At 43.1% G+C, this 23754-nt stretch overlaps 1 protein-coding gene across 1 annotated transcript; it reads right to left on the bottom strand.

Moving 5' to 3' along the window:
• Window positions 1–410: 410 nt before the first annotated feature.
• Window positions 411–13559, bottom strand: FRG1 (FSHD region gene 1). The gene is given in 9 exon segments (XM_056855418.1): window positions 411–477; window positions 2407–2517; window positions 2815–2906; window positions 4613–4717; window positions 5210–5369; window positions 6230–6284; window positions 10138–10260; window positions 11630–11697; window positions 13493–13559. Coding segments are annotated over 9 exon segments (813 nt in total). The 5' UTR covers window positions 13555–13559; the 3' UTR covers window positions 411–440.
• Between the last annotated feature and the right edge of the window lie 10195 nt (window positions 13560–23754).

Genomic DNA, 23754 nt, shown 5'->3' with positions numbered 1-23754 from the left:
CAATAATAAGAAAGAAAAAAACACAAGAGAAAGGAAAAAGTAGTGGCAGATTTCAAAGATCATATTCTTGGGTAAAAACAGACGTTTTCAGATCCTGTTGAAGCACTTGCATTGAGGGAGAGGTAGGGAGGTGTGTAGGCCAAAGCTTCTTAAACTGTGGGTCCATAACTGAATGGGGGGGGGGGGGCAAAGAGGGCAGACAAAAGAAAACAGACAGAGGTCTGAAACAGAAACTTGTTCCAAAGTGTCCACAATGTGCCTTCAAACAAAAATATAGATATTTGTAGGTAGTATTTTTACTTAAAAAAGAACCCTTGACTTCAGAAAGAAGAAAAAATCTTAAGTTTTAATTATACGCCATCAAAATGTTTTACTCAGAATATTCACACACATATACGAGCCACTAATAAAGTAAGCGAAGAGAAGCCACACTTTTTGGGTTATTTGCAATATCGATCAGCTTTCAATTTTGATCTCCTGTAACAGAAAAGGAAAAGATTAAAATGATTTGTGAGTCTTCCCCTTGTAAGTGCTAACCAAGCAGGTTTAGCATTTTGACACACTTTGCACTGAGCCTTTAAGAGCAAGAAGTTGTACCCCCGTATTCTCATTTTAGGTAAGCTAAAGCGCAATCTAATCTGGAAAACTGGGCTCGATTCCCCAGGCCTCCACATGAAGCCTGCTGGGTGACCCTGGGCCAGTCACAGTTCTTTCAGAACTCTCTCAGCCCACGCAGAGGCAGGCAATGGCAAGCCATCTCTGAAAGCCTCTTGCCTTGAAAACCCTACAGGGTCACTATAAATCAGCTATGACTTGACAGCAAAATCTCTCTCTCTCTCTCTCTCTCTCACACACACACACACTCAAAGTGCAATCAACAGACTTTGTTTAGGACTGCACTGCTAAAGACTGAGGTCTTTTATGCATGGCTGTTTCACTCGCAGTCACCCCTCTGATGACTTCGGGTCTTTGTTTTTATTATGCATGCCTTTTCCGACCATCGGAGGTCACCTCACTCTCCCCACTGTGTTTCCCCGTGTTCTGAGGGACCTATTTTATCTCAAATTTGAAAACATGGGCAAAACGTGGGGAAACGCAGGGTGAGAGCGAGGTGACCTCTGACGGTCAGAAACGGCATGCATAATCACAACAAAGACCCGAAGTCGTCGGAGGGGTGACGGCGAGTGAAACAGCCATGCATAAATGAGCTGAAACTTTTCTCGCTAGCCTTAAAGCAGCTTTTGTTAACTGTCACGGTAATTTGCAGTATGTAGGATCAAGAAAACAGAACATTTATCAGTACAGGACTTTGAAATGCTTATAGAAGCAACTCCTATTTCTCTTTAAGAGATAAAAATCTGTACTTAGAAGCTGGAATAGTCTGTGGCATCCATCAAACAACTAGAAAAACACCTTTTGAATATCTCTAAATAGGTGAAAATTGAAAGAACGGCTGCTGTGTAAAATTTGCTAGTATTCATGACAGAACATTGGGTGGATCAGGGGTAAGTTTACACTGGCTCACTGTAGCATAAAAAACAGCCATAGATCAAACAAGACAAACGGATCTTTCATATCACTTGATCTCACCTCCAAAACATAACATTTTAAGGGAGACAGTTTAACCAAGCCCGTGAACGCACCCTCGCTATTTACATGCGTCCAGTACGAAAGCATCCAAGATGAGTTTAAATTTCTGTTCCCACCGCGCCGCCTTTGTCCGCTGCTTTTGATAAGCCCAGACCGGCACGCTCCCACGCATGCCCAGTCGGCTTCTCCAAGCAAGGACGGCGATTGGTCCAGCGTGATTAAGGGAGGCGGGGGGAGTGCGGGCTGGCAGCAGGAAGTGGGCTGGCAGCAGGAAATGGATCAAACACAGTTTGCATGTTCCCACTGTAAGGCACCGGGTGTGGAGGACGTTTTATTTTTTTAATTCGCCGTATAAGCGGATGCGCTTAACCTGGCGAAATTGCGCTCTGGAGGCGTCCTTGGAATCCTTCGGGTGAGTTGCAGTGGGAACATGCAAGGAAAGCCCATGGAAGCCAGAGCCGCAAATGGTAAGTGCGGACATGGCCCAAGTTAGCAAATAGCTCCTGGATGGACCCATTTGGACTCCAGGAGGCAGTGGCTACATGCTTGAATGTGTTCACATAAGAGAAAAGTCACTACATATGGCAAAGCCAGGGAGAAAGTTAGGCTTATGTCGCTCTTTGCAGCATATATTTCTCTCATGCAGTACTTTTTTTTTGTACAAAGGAGAATTTTATCATACGACCCCACACCTACAATCTGAAATGGCACAGTTCAGAAAGTTTTATAGTTTCATAAGCTATTTGCCGAGACTATGCTTCAGAGTTAAAGAACGTTTCATTGACAACAGAAATGGTACCCAAATAGAAGACATACCTGTCCAACAGGGCCTCGTGAAAAGTGCCTTCTTTCCTGGCTTTTTTGAGGGCTTTACTGTCTTCCTGGCTTACTTTGAGTTTGCGATCTTGAAAACTCTGGAATTTCTTCCTGGAAAGGAAACCACAAACTATTAACATCTTCTGTTTGAATGAAACATAATGAACTCTATTTTATATCTGAAGAGTTTGTATACTCATGCCCAGTAAAAGCATAACAAAGCCCTTAAAACAAAGCCCACTGAATGATCAATGTGCACTAGAAGCATATACATTTATTCAACGGCTACTAGAACTGAAAGCTAAGATTTTCATTCAGGGAAATGGAATAGTCTATGTTCCAAGGCAGCTTGCAAAACGTTTCTTGCTCTCTTTTTACAGCAGGCCAAGAAATCCTCTTCTTACGTACACGTAGTTGATTTCACACTGCTTAACGTTTCCTTTGTCTTCTTCAGGAATGTCATCTTTTTGCTTGGCTTCTCTTTCAGCGCATGTTCTGACCTAAATAAAAAAGGAAAGCGGGAAAAACCCAGCCAATGTGGTTTACTTAAAGTTGACACCAAAAAGTCAAACACAAAACTTCTTGACTCTCTCATGAAGCTTTTCAAGTTTTGCTTTGTGGTTTCAAGGAACATAAAGATGCAAAGAAACATTTAGTAAACAACGCTATTGTAATTACATTTTATAGTACAATCAGAAGACTCTCTCTAGCAAACTGTCCATTATTATGACTAGTGAAATACTAGGAACACTCCTGGAGGAAGGGGAAGAAATATAGAATACAATGTGGCTATAACCCTCCTCCCTGATATCCAATTATCTATGTGTCAGGATTTGTATATGTGAAGAACCATCCAATCATACACCTGCAGACTAAAGTGATTCAGCTTCCCTTCTATCTACTTTGAGAGGAATTAGCTGAAATAAGTGATTTAAAAAAAATCACAGAGACTTCCCACTGCTTCGCCCCCCCCTCCCCCAAGGATCCAGGTCTGAGATGAATACCAGTTAAAACAGAAGGTATAGTCCCATTTGATGATACTATGCATTGCAGTGGAAAGAAAGTCTTTTGCTTCCAAAAGATGTAGAAGATGTTGAGAACCCCTTGTCCGAGGGAGTTCTATTAGGGTGGGTCACCAAAACACACAATTACAAAACCCTGGGGTATGAATCCTCACACCTCAGTCTTGACAGCTGCCACCAGCCCCTTTGCACTACCCTAACAGCCAGAAGCCAAGGGGCAAGCTTCCAACCTTCCTGCGATTAATGTCAAGAAAGTCACCCATGCAAGGTAGACCACTAGCAGTGTGAGTTTCACAAAACAATTAACTTGGTAGGTGTAGCCACGAAGGGCTAGGTACTGGAATTAGACTGAAGCCACCTGAAGACAAAACACCTCAAGATACAATTAAAGTGTTTTAGAAATATTCATGCACAATTTTACTAAAAGAACAGTGAGCCGTGAGGAATTAATGTAACAAAACTAGATCGAAAGGACTAACTACACAGTAAGAACACTAGTCCAGAATAACAGATGCTACCCTTGCAGCTGAAATCTTCCAGCAAAGTCCACTCAGCATAGGCAGACTGGGTACAGGGTGTCTGGCCCAAAAAGCAAGCATGAAATCAAGAAGTCTAGAATTGGATCAAGGAGCCATGGAATTAGTACCAAGAACAAATCACCATTGAAAATGCTAATCTTTTATGGCCACAGGACCTGAGCTCTTGACCAATCAGATCTGCGGCTGATGATCTCAATTAATTGCCTCTCTGTTATTAGCTAGGTGACCCAGAAGGTGATAAAATGGTGGTGCTTTTCTGCAGGCTAAGCCCTCCCCCCATTTATCACATGTGACGGCTCATAATTTCATTGACTAATTGAATGGATTGTGGCTCTGCTGTTCTCGACCTTGAAGACCTAGGAGGGAGTCAGGATAGAAAGTACCATCCTCCCAACACCTGTGTTCTTATCTCAGTTGCAAAAGGTCACAGCTTGCTGAATCTCAAGCACCAGCACGGTTATTTTCCAAATGAACAATTTTGGTGTAGACTAAAGCCTGAACCAATGTTTGAAAGAACAAGAAACTGCACAGGGGACTCAGTTTGACAGCAGACATTTCATATGGTGGTGTGCTACACTTTTGCATTTTGTTCTAAACATGCACACAGACATGTAAAGTGTTACATCCACTGAACGTTCAGATTACCTTAATCATTTCCTCATCCCCTGCAGTTTTACTTTTGGCTTCTATATCACCTTCCTCATTACATCTGATAAAGCAGCTGTTAGCTGCTAACAGAGCAATTTTCCCCTGCAAAAAAATAAACAAAAGAACCAAACCAAATTAGTAATTTCTTGCAAAAATATGGTAATTGTCATGCACTTTTGGCCACCTTCTTGCAGCACACAGCTCAGATAATTTGCCCAGATGGAATGGATGAATGAATGAAAGCTCTCAACTAAGTTCTTTCTGACTGTGTTAAAGAATAAAAAGGAATAATTTCCCCCCAAGTAAATTCTCCCAAACTTTTTGAGTCATGGAGCACTTTTCAGGAGAAAAATTCATCATGGAGCACTAATTTTCACCTAGCACCTCTATACTAAATCGAATGACAGTAGTATTTTTCTTTCCAAACTCTTCACAGAGCACTAGGAGATGTTTTGCGGAGCAGTTTGGGAACTGCTGCCTTAAAGAATCAAAAGGAATCATTTCTCCCCATACCTTTACAGAGAAATCCCAGAATTCAGACAACAGCTCTATGCAAGTTCTTCTTTCAGAAATAAACAAGTATAACCCCCAAACCGATGCATTATCTGCTAGGGTCAACTGCTATTTTAAGCCACTTGCCTCTTCGAAGACTGGTTCCCACTGCTCCCTTGAACCTATTGCGTCCGAACGTCCAATAACCAGCCCGTCTGAATTGATACCAAGGTATTTGCCATAGCCTGATTTCAGTGCAATTCTTAAAGGAAAAAAAAAGCAACGACATTAACAACTGTCACTCCATTACTAATATTCTGCGTTATGGAGAATGCTGGGGTTTCCTGAAAGTTTATCAGAGATTCTGCAGCGAGATGATAGTAGACAGGCTGCCTTAAATCAGCTTGCTTACTGCTACTGATCTTTTCCTGCAAATGGGCAGCTGTGGGGGAACACTGGTGATGTTTTCAGGCATTGGTGTGCTCCAGGTCACACCAGAAAACTGTGAAGCCCAACAGGTTCAGCTAAGGCTCTACATGAACTGACAGGTACAATGTATCCCAGAATCTTCTGCAATATGCCAGAATTCCATGGCAGACATGTAGAGATCCCTCAGCAATCAAATCGAAGTGGAAAGGGTAACTTGAAGGTACACAATTAAAAAATCCCCACTGTCCTTCTCCATTTAATGGACCCTGTGTGTTAGACTACGGGGGTTACCACACTTGTATTCCCACTGGTGTATTAAGAGTTTGAAAATGTTGTAAAAAATACTGTTCGCACTTTGTTTGGCCCCTTTAGCTGTGAAGACGTCTTCCAACCATTTATAAGCCGTGGTATCCAAAAACCCTTTTAAAGCGATGTTTTTTATAACATTTTCAAACTCTTAATACGTCGCTGGGAATACAAAGTGCGGTAACCCCCTATGCTAACATTAAAAATCTAGATAGAGTGATAAATTAAAAAGCATTAAGAAATGAGGTTGGAGGACTGCAAACAGTTTGTATTAACACACGGAATGATCCTGGAGAGAGAGAATTAGTATTGATCATTCCTATATGGAGAAACTCAAGAATGCCTCAGGAAAATATCTGGTTTAAAGCTCAGGAGAGTGGTAATTACCTTGTGTCCGATAGCTTGACAGCAGTAAATTGTTCAGGAGGGTTAGGACCTTCATCTGAAGGTAATGGAAAGAGAAAGAGACACATTATTCTAGTTAATACTGGAGAAACCCATTAATGATAACTGCCGAGAACCTCTATTCCGAGGGATTCTTTTGAGTTGAGTCAGCAAAACAAATTATAAAACCCTGGGGTATGAGTCCTCACACCACAGTGTGGGTAGCTGCCACCAGCCCCTTTGAACTACCCAAAAAGCCAGAAACCAAGGGGCAAGCTTCCAACCTTCCTATGATTAAAGTCAAGAAAGTCACAAAATACCACAAGATATAATTAAAGTGATTTATTAAAATTGCTCAAGAACATTTCTAAAAAGAACAGTGAGGAATTTAAAATAACAAAACTAGATCAAAGGACTATACACAGTAATAACATTAGTTCAAATTACCAGATGTTACCCTTCCAGCTGAAATCCTCCAGTGTTCAAAGTGTACTCTTTGCAAAAATCAGCATGGACAGACACCATGTCTGAACCATAAAGCAAGCACGAAAGCAAGCAATCCAAGTATAATAATAACAATAACAATAATAATAATTTATTAGGTCTATGACTGCAGTCTTGGACCAAGGAAAGAGGGAGGGGAACACAAAAGGAGGATAGGAAACATAAAACATAGTAAACATAAGACAATATTGAATTAACAGTGCTAAAAACCAGGCGTCAGCCTGATAGATAAAATTCCTAGCTAAAATAAACTAGGGGAGGAGCGAACTGACTAAAAGTCAGCAATCCAAAGATGGATCAGGAAACCATGAATCAGAACAGAACTAAACTGAAATGTTAAACTTTTATGGCCAAAATGGTCTGAGCTGGCCTAAGCTCTTTGACCAATCAGATCTGTGAAGAAGAGTTGTTTTTTATATGCTGACTTTCTCTCCCACTTAAGGAAGAATCAAACCAGCTTACAATCACCTTCCCTTCCCCTCCCCACAACAGACACTCTGTGAGGTAGGTGGGGCTGAAAGAGTGTGACTAGCCCAAGGTCACCCAGCTGGCTTCATGTGGAGGAGAACATAAGAACATAAGAAAGGCCCTGCTGGATCAGACCAAGGCCCATCAAGTCCAGCAGTCTGTTCACACAGTGGCCAACCAGGGGCCTCTAGGAAGCCACAAACAAGACAACGGCAGCAGCACCATCCTGCCTGTATTCCACTGCACCCAAAATAATAGGCATGCTCCTCTGATACTAGAGAGAATAGGTATGCAGCATGACTAATATCCATTCTAACTAACAGCCATGAATACCCCTCTCCTCCATGAATATGTCCACTCCCCTCTTAAAGCCCTCCAAGCTGGCAGCCATCACCACATCCTGGGGCAGGGAGTTCCAAAATTTAACTATGCGTTGTGAGAAAAAATACTTCCTTTTATCTGTTTTGAATCTTTCGCCCTCCAGCTTTAGCAGATGACCCCATGTTCTAGTATTATGGGAGAGGGAGAAAAACTTCTCCCTGTCCACTCTCTCCAAACCATGCATAATTTTATAGACCTCTATCATGTCTCCCCTTAGCCGCCTTCCTTCCAAGCTAAACAGCCCTAAGCGTCCTAATCGCTCCCCATAAGACAGTTGCTCTAGTCCCCTAATCATTTTGGTTGCTCTTTTCTGCACCTTCTCAAGCTCTGTAATATCCTTTTTTAGGTTTGGTGACCAGAACTGTACACAGTATTCCAAGTGTTGTCTCACCATAGATTTGTACAAGGGCAGTATGACATCAGCAGTTTTTTTATTCCTCGTCTAATTATGGCCAGCATAGAATTTGCCTTTTTTACAGCTGCCGCACACTGGGTTGACATCTTCATTGAGCTATCCACTACCACCCCAAGATCCCTTTCTTGGTCTGTCGCTGCCAGCACAGATCCCATCAGTGTATATGTGAAGTTGGGATTTTTTGCCCCAATATGCATCACTTTACACTTACTCACATTGAATCTCATTTGCCATTTTAATGCCCATTCTTACAGTACGCAGAGATCCTTCTGGAACTCTTCACAGTCCGATTTAGTTTTAACCACCCTAAATAATTTGGTGTCATCTGCAAACTTGGCTACTTCACTGTTTAACCCTAACTCCAGGTCACTGATGAACAGGTTGAAAAGCACCGGTCCCAACACAGATCCCTGAGGCACCCCACTGCTCACATCCCGCCATTGTGAGATTCCTACTCTCTGCTTCCTATTTTTCAGCCAGCTCTCAATCCACAAGAAGACTTGTCCTCTTATCCCATGACTATTAAGTTTGCTTAGCAGTCTTTGGTGGGGGAGTGGGAAAACCAACCTAGTTCACCAGATTAGTGTCTGCTGCTCATGTGGAGGAGTTGGGAATCAAACCCAGTTTTCCAGATTAGAGTCCACTGCTCCAAATCACTGCTCTTAACCACTACACCACGCTGGCTGGTGATTTCAATTAACTATGTAACCCTGTTACCAGCCAGGTTACCCAAGAGGTCAGAGCGAGATGGAATGGTGGGGGCTTATCTGCAGGCTAAGCCTGCTCCTTTCTCACAGGCGAAAAGGCTCGTAATTTCTTCTAATCGGATAGAATGCAGCACCGGTGTTCTTGGCCTTGAAGAAGGGAGTCAAGATAGAAGTGCCTCCTCCCAACACCTGGAATCTTATCTCAGTTGCAAAAGGTCACAGCTTGATGAATCACAAGCACAGCAGTTATTTTCCAATTAGACTTTTCTGTTGTAGGCCTGACACCTGAACCAATGTTGTAGATCAAAAAACTGTACTAAAGTTTCTTGGTGCATCTCCTCTGTAGAATTCTCATCCCCAGATATTTTTGCTTGGTGCTATCTAAGGACCAGGCGAAATCTGATCAAGTCTTCCAAATTCTTACATAAACTATACTTACATAAGCTATACTTATGTTTTGTATTATTTATATTGTTGGTTGAGAAAAAGGGGTTGTTCATTAATATCAAGATGGTTTATTGTACTTGCTATTGTAATTCATACTTGATTCCTTGTGGGGTGGTTTGCTTTACTGGTTTCACTAACGGATGTTGTTGTTTTGCTGTTTTGTGGAGTTTATTGATTTTGCAAACCACTCTAAAGAACAGGTTTGATGGAAGGCAGGGCAATTTTTCTAAAACAAATAAAACACATCCTATTGATATAAATAATAAGTCACTTATGCAGCACTGACCAAACTGCAATACAAGATGAAAAGAGCCAGTGTGGCGTAATGATTAGACCCAGGCTGGAATCCCCACTCTGCCATGGAAGCTTGCTTGGTGACCCTGGGCCAGTCACCTACACTCAACCTAACCTACCTCACAAGATTGTTGTGAGGATAACATGGAAGAAAAAATAATGTAAGACGCTTTGTGTCCCCACTGGGAGAAAGGTAGGGGTATAAATAAAGTAAATTAATAAGTACAGACTCAAAAAGTTCATACAGATACATTACCATAAAGTTGACATTTATATAGCTTTATCATCATATATACAGATAACATACGTATTATTGCACTTAAAAGAATGGGCTTAGATTGGAGTAACTCTCCTTAGGATTGCACTATAAGAACACTTACCTAGACAGTTTTCTGCCTTGAGAACCCTGAGCTGGGTGGATGGGGTGGCACAAAAATATTTTAAATAAAATAAATACATTACACCCGTACAAGGCCATTGGAGTCAATGGGCAGAGACAGATGTTGCTCTGTTTAAGCACTGATAGATGTGTGAGGGTGGGCTAACACACACACATGTGGTTTTATAGCTTTTTGTCATTTGCAAGATTAGATTATATTACAAGCAAGCGCACTACAGAACCTTCTACAAATGAGGCTTACTTTTTGTCAAACCTTATGAAGAAAAACCTTCTCTCTAGGTCTGCTCATACCAACCTTTATGAGGTGCTCCAAGTGTAAAAAGGCCATTGTCAAGAGCGCTGATGTAGGTTCCTTGTCCCATCTCTATCGCTACCGTTCCTGTGATTTCACCAAAATTTGTTACTGTCCACCAGCCTTCTAACAGAAAAACAAAGACAAAAGAGGAACTCATTTGCTGCCTGTTTCAAAGTGCACCAATTACACTGACCCAACTGCTCATTGAAAAAGCTTCGGGGATACTAAACATTCAAACAGCTTCATCTTTTATAAACGAAAAAAAGCTAGTACAATGCAAACTGACAGATTAACCACGATTAACACAAACTTTAGAAAGCATCATTTTATAATTTTAGTTATGGTATGAAAATCCCTACTGTGACCAAAAGCTAAGGTAGTGGTAACTTATTCAAAAGCAATGATCATTCATACTTTGGACATAAACATATCAGTTTTCTGGGGAATGTGTACACACAGTTTCTGTAAGGGAAGGGAAACTAACTGGATTAAAATCTTATGCAGCTGGTTGCTTTGTGGGGCTGGCTGGGGACTGAAAAGCGATCTTGGGAGGTGAGGAAGCTAAAAGGACATGGTGCTTCAAGGAAAGCAACAGGCTAAGAAACAGGAATTAAATGGAAGGCGAAGAAGGCTTGAGGGAAAGGAGACAAACTAAAGACACGAAGGGCTAAACAGCAGAAGGGGAAGTGGGGCCACCCAGAAAGGGCTGTGGCTCAGTGGCAGAGCGTCTGTTTGATCTGCAGAAGGATCCAAACTGAAACCCCTGATTCTCTAGTTAAATGGAACAGGAAGTGTGTGATGTGAAAGTCTTCTACCAGAGACCCTGGAGAGCTGCTGAGAGTAGACAATCATGTTCTTAATAGACCAATAACGTGACTCAGGATACAGCAGCTTCATGTATTCTGGTGCGCAATTTCACAAACTGATTTGAAACCAACTCGATGAGTATATCTGTGCTGTTGCTGGTGCCCAGTTGTTGGATTTCTAAAAGATCATAATTCTCACTTTCTTTATCAGCTAACATCCAAATTCTTTAACTCGCTTGATGAGTACATATGTGCCTGTGTGTGTGTAAAGTGCCATCAAGTCATAGCCGACTTATGGCAACCCCTTTTTGGGGTTTTCATGGCAAGAGACTAACAGAGGTAATTTGCCAGTGCCTTCCTCTGCACAGCAACCCTGGTGTTCCTTGGTGGTCTCCCATCCAAATACTAACTAGGGCTGACCCTGCTTAGCTTCTGAGATCTGACGAGATCAGGCTAGCCTGGGCCATCCAGGTCAGGGAACATATGTGCCTAGGGAGGGCTATACTAATAGCTACACCACAGCAAGGTGACAAGAGATATTATGTTAGCATAACAGGAAGCTGTATGTCCCCACCAATATTATAAGTTTGTTCAACTGGAAAACTGAGAACACTTTACTTGGTCACTAGAAAAGGTCTCCACCCCTCACTCCAAGTAGCCTGACTTCTACGGAAAAGTCAACTTACCAACAATGTCAAGCTTATCTTCTGCATTTTCTTCTCTTTTCCTTTTATTGTCTTTATTTTTCTTCTTACTACAAGAGTCACAAGAAAAAGTTAACATACAATACTCAAAGGCTCCACCTTAATTACATACAACCCTAACCATCCTTAAAGCACACCGGAGAGTCTCAGAGAGAAGTAACAGTCAAGGCAAAGTCCTACCAATAAGGGTTATTCATTTGAATTTCTTAACCCAGAGAACATATTCCCAAACCTTTTCATCTATAAGATTTAAGTTCATTTATGACTTATGATAATGTATTTTGGCAGTGATTTTCTTAAACTGCTCCTGAGCACAAGCCATTAAATGGGAATGATCATACTCCCACCCCCCAGGTATCATCAGTGTTCATTCTGGAGCAGCAATCAGACATGCAACTACCCCCATCCCCCAACGATTCATTTTATGCACAGAGAGCAGAAAACAAGCAGTAAGCACGATGATTGCTTACACAGAAAACAATGGTAGAGATTACCAGGTCCATGAAAAAAGGCTACATGGGTAAATATACACTAGAATCCCACAGCCCCAAAGACTCAAAGTGAGTCAGAACAGCTACTTCCATTCAGAGAGTGAACACACATGAAGCTGGTCCATCAGGGTCAGTATTGTGTGCTCAGGCTTGCAGCAGCTCTCCAGGGTCTCAGGTAGTCTTACCTATCACCCGATCCTTTCAACTGAAGATGCTGGGGATTGAACCTGGGATCTTTTGCATACCCGACCTCTGAGCTACAGCCCCTATTCCTTCCCTAATGAGTCTGCTTCTTTGAGGAATCCACACCATTAGCCAGGAGGACAGGGCAAGGGATACCTGAGTACCTAAAATAATTTGTTTGAAATGTTACCATTATAGAATTCAGAAAAATGCAGAGAAACCACCAAGACTTGGCAGTGAGAAATACCTGTGTGTGTGTGTTATGTGCCATCAAGTCGCTTTCGACTCAGGGCGACCCTATGAATCAATGTCATTCAAAACATCCTATCTTTAACAGCCTTGCTCGGGTCTTGCAAACTGAGGGCCGTGGCTTCCTTTAGAGTCAATCCATCTCTTGTTGGGTCTTTCTCTTTTCCTGCTGACTTCAACTTTTCCTAGCATGATTGTCTTTTCCATTGACTCTGTGTTACCATAACTATAACTATAGAGAAGCAATATGCTACAACATTAAGCAGGCTTAAGCTGAGTCAGGTCACTGATCTACTGTCTACTCTGACAGGCAGCAGCTCTCCAGGAGTCAGGAAAGTGTTATTTCACACCAACTGTTATCTGATCCTTTCTGTTCCGAGTTTTAACAGGGATCGAAGCAGGATTCCTCCGCACACAAAGCAGATGCTCAGCCACAGCCCCTTTCCTGTGAGGTACACACAACAGGGACGGTCATCTGCCTGGCCACTGTGGAAAACAAAACGTGGGACGCCAGGAATATTTTGGCAGGGTCCAGTTTTCATGCTCTTAGCGGAGAAAAACGTAGCTTCTCACAAAGGACTCCCTAACACCCCACCCCCTCCACCCCGGGGGGCGCCCTCCTATCTCCAGCCACGTGGACCAGCAGTGAGGAAAAGACCCGTTGTGCAAGCTCAGAGACCCTCCATTCGGAAGACGTCGGTAGACCCAGTGCAGAAAACATGCTCGCTACATTGGAAGTGGCAAAAATGCATCTCAGTCCTTACACCCCTCAAGCATTAGATTTAAAACTGTGCTGCTCAAGATCAATGGAGCAAGGCGCTTCTAAGGGAGAAAGGCAAACCCGCTCGAACCCCCGCCGGAAACGGACAGAGGCCAGTTTCCCTAACAACAGAAGAGATCCCAACAGGAACAAAACCCTCACTTCTTCGACTTCGTCCCCTTGAGAACCAACTTGGTCGATTTCACGCAAGAGTATTCCGCCATGTCTGTTGACGAGCTGCGAAAACGTCGCGAGAAGACGCTGGCGCGTTAGTCCTGCGACTGCCCTACGGTGGCTCCGGAGGGACAAGCTGCCGGGCCCCGCTTGCCAAATGGCTGAGCGTGCGCAGTGCCGAAACTGAGGCTCTTGCCAGTGTGAGCTGAGTTCCTGGTGTCGGTGGAGGAGGCTCAAGCCTTGCAGTCCCGTCCTGTCTCCTTGTGTATAAAGGTGGCTGCCTGCTTGCGCGCGCGGGCCGTTGACGTTCTGTCCTACTGGAAGTTGTTGGGCATTGGGTTGCTAACCTCCAGGTGGGATAATCAAACATATGCAATCACTATGGCTTAAGGTTATTATATATATGCAAAAATTCAACAACACAATTTTTCTCACAAGTGTGAAATAATTTTTAGCGTATACCCTGGTTCTGTTACCTCACTGAAACCATATATTTTTAACACTTTTTTGTGGCAACAATAAATAATAAGATTCATATATAATCAAAAAATAAGTCAGGACTATATACAACCAATATATACAACCAAGACAGGAGTCCGGTAAGTATCCTGTTTCATTGTCTATTTCTTCAGTTGGTGTATATATATTGTCCCATAGTTCATAAATGATGATTGTATTATTATTTTTTCTTTCTTTGCAGGATATTGTCCCGCGTTGCAGTAAATTTCTGTTGCACTTGTAATAGTGTTGTTGAATTTTTGCATATATATAATAAACTTAAGCCATAGTGATTGCATATGTTTGATTAACCTCCAGGTGGGAGCTGGAGATCTCCTGCTATTACAACTGATCTCCAGCCGATAGCCAGAAGTTCGCATGGAGAAAAATGGCCGCTTTGGCCATTGCACTCTATGGCATTGAAGTCCCTCCCCTCCCCAAGCCCCGCCCTCCTCAGGCTCCGCCCCAAAAACCTCCCGCCGGTGGCGAAGAGGCAACCCTAGCTGGGCAGTTAGATCTATGCGTTTGATACGAGGCTACGTGAGAACGGGGTTTTGCTGACACGCAAGGTACAGTTAGGAAGCACAAGCAACAGGGCAATTGTGCGCTTTCTAAGCACAGCCTGGCGATTTTTCTAACAAATGGGTCCTTCTGACACACTTCTTATGTAGGAGAGAGCACAGAACCTATTAGCTTTTGATACTATCTAACACCAGACATAAGCTGGGGTGCCATTGTGATTAGACCCGAGGACTAGATTTGGCAAAACTGTGCTTCAGATCTCCACTCATTGAGTCCTAATAGAATCGGGGTGTGCTTTCACACATGCCGAATGATGCACTTTCAGTCCACTTTCAATGTACTTGAATGAGTGTTTGCAAGTGGTTTTTGCTGCTTCCCACAGTAAAATCCAGCTGCAAAGTGCATTGAAGGTGGATTGAAAGTGTATTATGCAGCATGCATGAAAGTGCCTTGGGTGACCTTCTAGTCACACTCACTCAGTCTTCCCTACCTCACAGGGTTGTCATAAGGATATATCACCTTGAGTTCTTTGGAGGAAGGGCAGGATGAAAATATAATACATAGACAAATTTGGCCAAATCAGATGAGAAGGGATGAAGGTAAATTTTACCATTGTATGAAAGTATACAATGCATATATAATTGGAGTCAGAATTGCAAATCATTAACCTCCACCTTGGTTGCAGTTGTAAAGATCCCACTGTTTATAACTTTCTCCTGATGCATTGTTCTGTTCTCTTCAAGTACAGAAAAAAGTAAAAGCTAGAAAGTAAAAGTAAAAACTAGACATGGATTGTCTAGTTTAAAAAACAGAACTCCCCCAAATCCAGTACCAAATCATATGTCAAAGCCAGGACCATGGACTGAATAATAGAAAACATAGATCCAACACTTCGTGGCACAGCAATGGTGCGAAAACATGGATTGGAAGCATGGATCCTCATGAATTCATATGATTTTTATGTTGAAACAAAATAAAACCACAATCGTATTGGAGATCATTTCAAAAACAAGAGGATCCATGAGGAAGCATGCTTTGGAACTATGTTTTTATGCCATGGCGAAGCCACATAGTGGTGGATGCATGGTTATTTCGGAGAAAACCTGGGCCATGGGCACCATATGTGATTGGATAATAAATCTGGGGTGACTCAAGGCAAAAATCTTGAGGATCCTTGAAGATCCCTGCTTCAGAACTACGTTTTTGTGCCGTGGCAGTGCCACAAAAACAGCAAATCTGTAATTTTTTGCGGTACCAGATAGGTTAATTGATGAGGGACCCATGATGCAACCCTGGACCTTGCAGCTCCTTTTGAAGGAATGCAAACATACCCTGGCATAGAATGAACAATCTGGGTCTTCCAGAACCCAGGGAGCTTTGTGGGATTTTAACCCCAGGCCTCCCCATTGTAGACTGTCTTGGCTATCAACAAGGGAACATGGAAACAGATGTGAAGCCCTTTTACCATTAAATGGCTTTTCGGTCTGGAGAAGTTTTATCAGTAAAATCTGGTGATTGCTTTTCTGCCTCATGCTCAAAAACCCCCCAGCGAAAATCACAGCTTTTGGTAATGCCTGCTCTTTCCAGTAGGTGTCACTGATACCACAAAAATAAGTGTAGCAATAGAAAAGGAAAACGGAGCAGAAAAATTATTGTAGCTTTGATGGCTCTCCAAGCATGGAAGCAAACGGAGTTAGCATGCTGAGCTTCAGTTGTGTGTGTGTAAAGTGCCTTCAAGTCGCAGCCGACTTATGGCCACCCCTTTTTGGGGTTTTCATTGCAAGAGACTAACACAGGTGGTTTGCCAGTGCCTTCCTCTGCACAGCAACCCAGGTATTCCTTGGTGGTCTCCCATCCAAATACTAACCAGGGCCGTGTCCGCGCTCACCATTTGCGCCGCCTTCTCACACGCGTTTTCCCTGCATGTCCGCACCTCATGTCACGCGAAGGATGTTGGAAGCGGCCTCAGCGCACGATTTCTCCGCGTTAACAGAAATCGCATATACGGCGATGTAAATTAAAAAAGCCATTTTCCCCACCCGAAGCCTGGAGTGCGATCTGAAAATCCACTTAATTTATCCCCTTGCTGCCAGGCCATCCCACAATCCCTCACGCCGAAAACTAGCCAATCACATTTTTTTCCTAATATCCGCACGGAGGGTGCCATGCATGCGCATTTCTCGGGACGAGGGCTCTGCTGTGATGGTGGGGGGCGCTGGCCCACTGCACTCAAGATTGCTGGGTGTGAACGGAGAAGACCCGATTTTTTGAGAAAAAATCCGGGAAAGGGCGATAGGTGGGTACAGAATTTTTAAATCGTTTTGGAATCTGCGGTGGTGAGCGCGTTTCTGTTGCGGTGTTATTTGCTAGTGCGGCAACGGGCCAGGTTAGGGATGGCTTAACTCATTAGGCTAACTGTAAGTGCTTTCTAGGATCTGTTTGCTGATCGCCTCGCATGTTTGTCTTAAGAAGAAGAAGACTTTCTCTACCACTTAAGGGAGAATCAAACCAGCTTACAATCACCTTCCTTTCCCCTCCCCACTACCCTGTGAGGTAGCTGGGGCTGAGAGAGTGTGACTAGCCCAAGGTCACCCAGCTGGCTTCATGTGTAGGAGTGGAGAAACCAACCCGGTTCACCAGATTAGCCTCCGCCTCTCAGGTGGAGGAGTGGGGAATCAAACCCGGTTCTCCAGATCAGACTCCACTGCTCCAAACCACCACTCTTAACCACTACACCACGCTGGCTCTGGTGCAGTGGCAGGATTAGGCTGGGTCAGGGAGGGTTAACTCTCTCCCCTGTGCCATCTCCCTGATATTAATGCCCCCTAAAAATTATTAGGATACAAGAGCAATACCTGTATTGGGCTAATCTTTCTTTCCCAAGGGAGGGGGGGTTTAACATTTTATTTATTTATTTAGTTATTTTGTACCCTGCCCAATGTCCCCAATGGCAGCCTGCATAACCCATCTTAGCTGGAGCTTGTCAGAGTTTGGGAACTAAGCTATGATCAGTACTTGGATGGGAGACCACCAAGGGAGACTGGGTTGCTATGCAGAGGAAGGCAAACGACCTCTGCTCTTCTCTGGCCTAGAATGCCCCATGGATGGGGTTGTGACTCCATGGCACCTTCTTCAGCCAGCGTGGTGTAGTGGTTAAGAGCAGTGGTGTAGCCAGGTTGCTGTAGTGGTTAAGAGCGGTGGTTTGGAGTGGTGGAGGCTGATCTGGAGAACCGGGTTTGATTCCCCACTCCTCCACATGAGCGGCGGAGGCTAATCTGGGGAACTGGATTTGTTTCCCCACTGCTCCACTCAAAGCCAGCTGGTTGACCTTGGGCTAGTCACAGCTCTCTCAGCCTCACTTACCTTCCAGGGTACCTGTTCTGGAGAGGGGAAGGTGATTGTAAGCCTGTTTGAGTCTTCCTTCAGTGGTAGAGTGAATTTAAGTCGCCATATAAAAACCAACTCTTCTTCTTTCTCCCCAGTGGGAACCAAAAGCAGCTTGCAGTTTCATTCACCTTTCCATTTTAACTTAACAACCACCCTGCTAGGTAGGTTAGGTTGAGACAGAGTAACTAGCTTCGACTCGCCCAGTAAGCTCCTTTGGCAGAGTGGGGGATGTGGACTTGAGCCTAGTCTGAAGAAGAAGTAGAGTTGGTTTTTATATGCCGATTTTCTCTACCTTTTTAAGGAAGAATCGAACTGGCTTACAATCCCCTTCCCTTCCCCTCCCCATAACAGGCACCTTGTGAGGCAGGTGAGACTGAGAGAGCTCTAAGAGAACTGTGGCTAGTCCAAGGTCACCCAGCTGGCTTCATGTGGAGGAGTTAGCGTGTGTTTTAGGAAAGTGGTCAGAGAGAGTTAATCCACTCCTGCCATGATACCATGGCCCCAATTCAACAGTCATTAAGGGTTTCTATAGGGGCTAGAGTGTCAAACATCCTGGTTTGAATCCTCATCTGCCATGGAAGCTTGTGATTAGAGTTGCCAGTTCCCTCTTTGCCACTGGTGGGAGGTTTTTGGGGCGGAGCCTGAGGAGGGCGGGGTTTGGGGAGGGACTTCAATGCCATAGAATCCCAATTGCCCAAGTGGCCATTTTCTCCAGGTGAACGGATCTCTATCGGCTGGAGATCAGTTGTAACAGCAGGAAGTCTCCAGCTAATACCTGGAGGTTGGCAACTCTAGCAGTGATCTTGGGCCAGTTGCTCTCTCTCAGCCTAACCAACCTCACAGGGTTGTGGTGAGGATAAAACGGAGGAGAGGAGAATGACGTAAGCCACTTTGGGTCCCCACCGGGGGAGAAAGGTGGGGTATAAATGAATAAATAATTTTTAAAATCTGGAGATCTGATCATGGATCCTTAGTGTAATGTTTGCTTTCATCCTGAGAGCAAAACACAGGCTTCTCTGAAAGACAGCTTGTCCATTGTAACTTATCTACTGCAATGCACAGCTACAGGAGTGTCGAGTGTTTTATAATGTGTGCTCTCAGTTTGAGCATGTTAATGACAATGCTCAATAAACGAAGCCATCACTCTGGAGGAACCGACGGTGCGCCTGAGAACGTGCCCCAGATACCCTACAATTTCCGACTCCAGCTCAGATATTTAAAATTACGTTTGACTGACTTCCAAACCGTATTTTTGTTTGTTTGTTATGCCTTAAATTATTCTAGTATAGGCATGAGATTGTAAACTCTTTATTGGCTCAGAGAAAAGGTTTCTTATCAGTCATCAGGCAGAGCCTCCAACTGTTCCTTTTGAAGAAAGCTATTTATGCTGTAATCTGCCAACTGTTTTTTTTAAGTATGAACACTTCTCCAATGTGCTAGCTGTGATTATTTAAAAGACGAGCAGCTTGTTTTCTTGCAAATAATGGAAATAAATGGAGCTTTGTCGTTTGTAAATGCAGAAAATGATTTTTAAAAACAGTAGCTGGGGTTTCCATCTGGTTTAAATATTGTTATCCATTATATTGTATCAAGTGCCTATCATCTGCTATTTCTTAAGCAGATGGGGATATGGGATGGCGTTTTAAAAGTGGGCACCTTAATAACCAGATCTTACATGTATTCATAATATATACAGTGATAATAATGCATATTAATATTATCAGAGAGGGTTGCCAACCTCCAGGTACTCAGTACAGGAGCCAGAAATTTTAACAAAGTGCAAAAGAATTTATCAACATGCTACTAATACACTAAACAACAACAATATTGTATAACTTAAATTCACTATACATAAAGCAATGGTCCATGAAGCAAATATGAAGTGATGCAATGGACTTATCCAAAGGAGTCATATGAAACTCTCAGAAAAGTATCTGATAGAGTACATTCGCCATTGCTGACAATATAATTCAAGATGTAGTTCTTTTTGAAGCCAAAAATCACGATGAGGATACTGCCTTTTCAAATTCTTAATTATAGAGAACAGATCACCTGGAGAAAACGGCCGCTTTGGCAATTGGACTCTGTGGCATTGAAGTCCCTCCCCTCCCCAAACCCCGCCTTCCTCAGGCTCCACCCCCAAAACCTCCTGCCAATGGCAAAGAGGGACCTGGCAACCCTGTTATCAGAGCTGGGGTAATAAACCAGTCCCATAATGCACAGTTGCATTCTGTAAAGTTTACTGTAACAATAGGATTGCGAGAAGACTTCACTCATTATAAACCTTCCAGTAGCAAAGAGGCCTTTAGGATATAAGAATTTATATCCTAAAGGAAAGAGAGAAAGGAAACAAGAGAAGCATTGAACAAGCCCTGACCAGTAGGAAAGACGAATGACAGCAGCAGCTAGAGGTAGAATGGACTGAACACAGCTTATATCAGTATCTACCTTGATCAAACTGCTTATATGCTGTTGCCCCTCCAACAATTTTTTTAGAGAATATGAAGGGAAGAAGAACAAGGATGATGTTATTTGTACATGCCTCCCGAATGGAAGAAATGGGGACTAACATGAGGTCAGTTGCTTCAAAACAGCACTCTGAAAACAAGAACTGAGAAACCAAATCAAACGACAGTGGGGCAGCTGGAAAAGGTTTTACCTGTTGGTGTGATATAGATTGTTATTGTTGTTTTTATTCTGCTTTTAATGTTGGATTGAAAAGTGCCTCAAGGCAAGTTGAAAATAGTACGTTGAAAAGGGTGATACATCAAGTAAAGTTCAATCAGAGTCTGTTCAGTATTTCCATCATTTGGTTGAAGGAACATCCTACCCTTAAATAGATGGTATCAAAACTGGTACAGGGATTGCACACATTTTAGAGAATAAGCGAAGAAGAAGAAGAGTTGGTATTTATACCCTGATTTTCTCTACCTTTAAGGAGTTTCAAACCGGCTTACAATTGCCTTCCTTCCCTTCCTCTCCCCACTATAGACACCTTGTAAGGTAGGTGGGGATGAGAGATTTCACAATACTCACTGTGAAATTGACCAAATAAGCAACCTCATGGGTCATTTGTGATTATTTCAGCATTCTTGCTAGTAGCAAAAAATAACAACAAGGTCTGAAACTGGCCAGCATTCCCGGAAAAGTGCACTAAGATCCAGTCGGTGACAACGGATAATTAGAATTCCAGAATGTTGGATTCAGCTCACAGCATGCTCCTATGTTATGGGGAAAAACGGCCTCTCCAAATAATATAGCATGCTTCACACAATATCTAAGAATAACATGGATGCCTTTAGGTACTATTTTATAGTGTGCTTCATGGAAATCTGGCTGTGTGATGAAGTGAGCAAACCACTGCTCAGCTATGCCCTAAGATTCAATCTTCCCCGCAGAACCGTATGCCAAAGGCCAGGTTCTGGTGAGGTGGCTTTGCTGCAGGCTGTTTCCTCAAATTACAAAGGCCTTTCTTCAATGTTCCATTTTTAGAGTTGCTTCTTTCCAACCTGGACTTATGCTGGAACAGGGAGATGGGTGAAAAATAATAATAATATTTGAGCCATGTGGAATAACCCTTGGGATTTCCTTCCTCGGGTTCAAAAGTAAATTACCTTTTGCATCGTAGGCTGTAGAATTTTACATCACTGCAGTTTTCATACACTGTCCCTGATTAATTAAAAAGATTCATATTCCACCTCTCAGTCAGAAGGTTTCCAAAGCAGGACAGTCCCTGTTTTCTGATATCTATCCCTATTTTGGGAAGAAGTAAGTCCAGTGAGTTTAGTGGGACTTACTCTGCAGAGGGCATAAGTTTTCTGCCGTGATTACTTACTCTGGCATAAAAAAGGTATGACTGCCTTCCTTTTTACCAAAGGCTGCAGTCCTATGGATCTTTCCAAGTAATACGGTTGCCAGGTCCCTGTTCGCCACCGGCAGGAGGTTTTTGGGATGGAGCCTGAGGAGCGGGTGTGTGGGGAGGGGGGAACTTCAATGCCATAGAGTCCAATTGCCAAAGTGGCCATTTTCTCCAGGGGAACTGATCTCTATCGGCTGCAGATCAGTTGTAATAGCAGGAAATCTCCAGCTAGTATCTGGAGGTTGGCAATCTTACTGAGTAAACATGCCTTTCATCAGGCTGTAAGCATTCATTCTATGAAGCTTTCTTTGATTTTAATAAAACTTTTGCAAACAGTTTACTAACACACTCTGCCTTTGAAGTTGGGCAGTCTACTGCAGAGGAAACCAGAGAAGACAGAGAAAGCCTTATTAATGGGTTAAAAAAAAGGGCACGGCTGTGTGCTCATGTTCAGGCTGTGATCACTGATGTGAGAATAGGAACGTCATATGTACAAAAGATTGCCCCCATTTTCACTGAAGGATATGAGCCTTGGTAGCCTACAGGGCCGGATTTAGGTCTGATGAGGCCCTAAGCTATTGAAGGTAATGGGGCCCTTTATATGTCCAGCTGTCCTTTATCAACAACAAATTGTCGCTGTTTTTTGTGTTGAATATATGCTAGATGGTAATTTATGGACCTAATAGGTATCTAAAGCCATTTGCACATTACAAAATATGTATTTTATCAAAGTAATTGTTGAACTGAAATACAAGTAAGAAGTATATTAATAGTGAAATAATTATTAAGCTCTAACTTAAAATGATTTTTTATTCATAACAAACTTAATAACACAAACACATTGGCATTTGGCAAAAACAAAAGTTCCTTTAGAAATACAATGTACATCCAGTTTTTCTTTCCTTTAAATTTTTTGGGGGCCCCCAAGAGAGTGGGGCCCTAAGCTATAGCTTGTTTAGCTTATACGTAAATCCTGCTAGCCTGTGTTACTACCGAAGCAGGTCCAAGTCATCTCTTTTGTCTTGTTAACCCAAGGCTGTTGATTCTTGGTAATTCATTCCCCAACCTCAATTCTTAGGAGACAATGCCGGATGACGTTTATAGCCTCCCTTGGCACATGCGCTGGCAGAGCTTAAAAAGAACACGCAGTCTTGGCAGGATGTTCGTTTTCACTGCTGCTGTACTTCTCGAGCGAAAAAACTGTAGGCCTTTTTTTCCTTTGAAAATTGTATTTGCTGTCTCACAGGAGTGCTGTATCATTTTGTTACACCTGTGTTTCTAACTGGCCTACCGCAATTGCTCCCGGGCTGTTTTCTTTGCCCATTTGGATTTGAAGGGTGGTTTGTCCTAAGTGACTTTGTGGTATTTTTTAAATCTCCTGTAGCACTAGATGCTGGGTAAGATGTTCTAAATTCTCCTTTCACGAGGCTGAACTAAAGTCCTTCAGAACCATTTCTAGCCAACAGTGCCACCCTAAGCAGAGTTACTCTTCCAAATCCATTGAAGTTAATGGGCTTTGACGAGTGTAACTGTGCTTAAGAAGTTACTGCAAGAGAGCAATCCTGAACAGGTCTACTCAGAATCCCACCCAGGTCTATTCAGTGGGTAGGGTTGCCAGGTCCCTCTTCATCACCGGCGGGAGGTTTATAGGGCAGAGCCCAAGGAGGGCGGGGTTTGGGGAGGGGAAAGACTTCAATGCCATAGAGTCCAATTGCCAAAGCGGCCATTTTCTCCAGGTGAACTGATCTCTGTTGGCTGGAGATCAGTTGTAATAGCAGGAGATCTCCAGCTACTACCTAGAGGTTGGCAGCCCTATCTGTGGGGCTTACTCCCAGGGAAGTGTTGTACTCTAAATGGCCCATGGAGGTGGCAGGCAGTCACACCTCAGAAGTACTTATGCCTCTGCTTTTTTTTTTTTTTGAGGTAGACAAAAAAAAAATAGCCATAACAAACCATGTAATACCCCAGTTGCTGGCTTTCTTTT

Source organism: Euleptes europaea, chromosome 9 (genome assembly GCF_029931775.1).
Source record: "Euleptes europaea isolate rEulEur1 chromosome 9, rEulEur1.hap1, whole genome shotgun sequence".
Classification (NCBI taxonomy): Eukaryota; Metazoa; Chordata; class Lepidosauria; order Squamata; family Sphaerodactylidae; genus Euleptes; species Euleptes europaea.
Note: the sequence above shows the minus strand (reverse complement) of the source record. Positions and strands in the feature narration are given on the sequence as shown.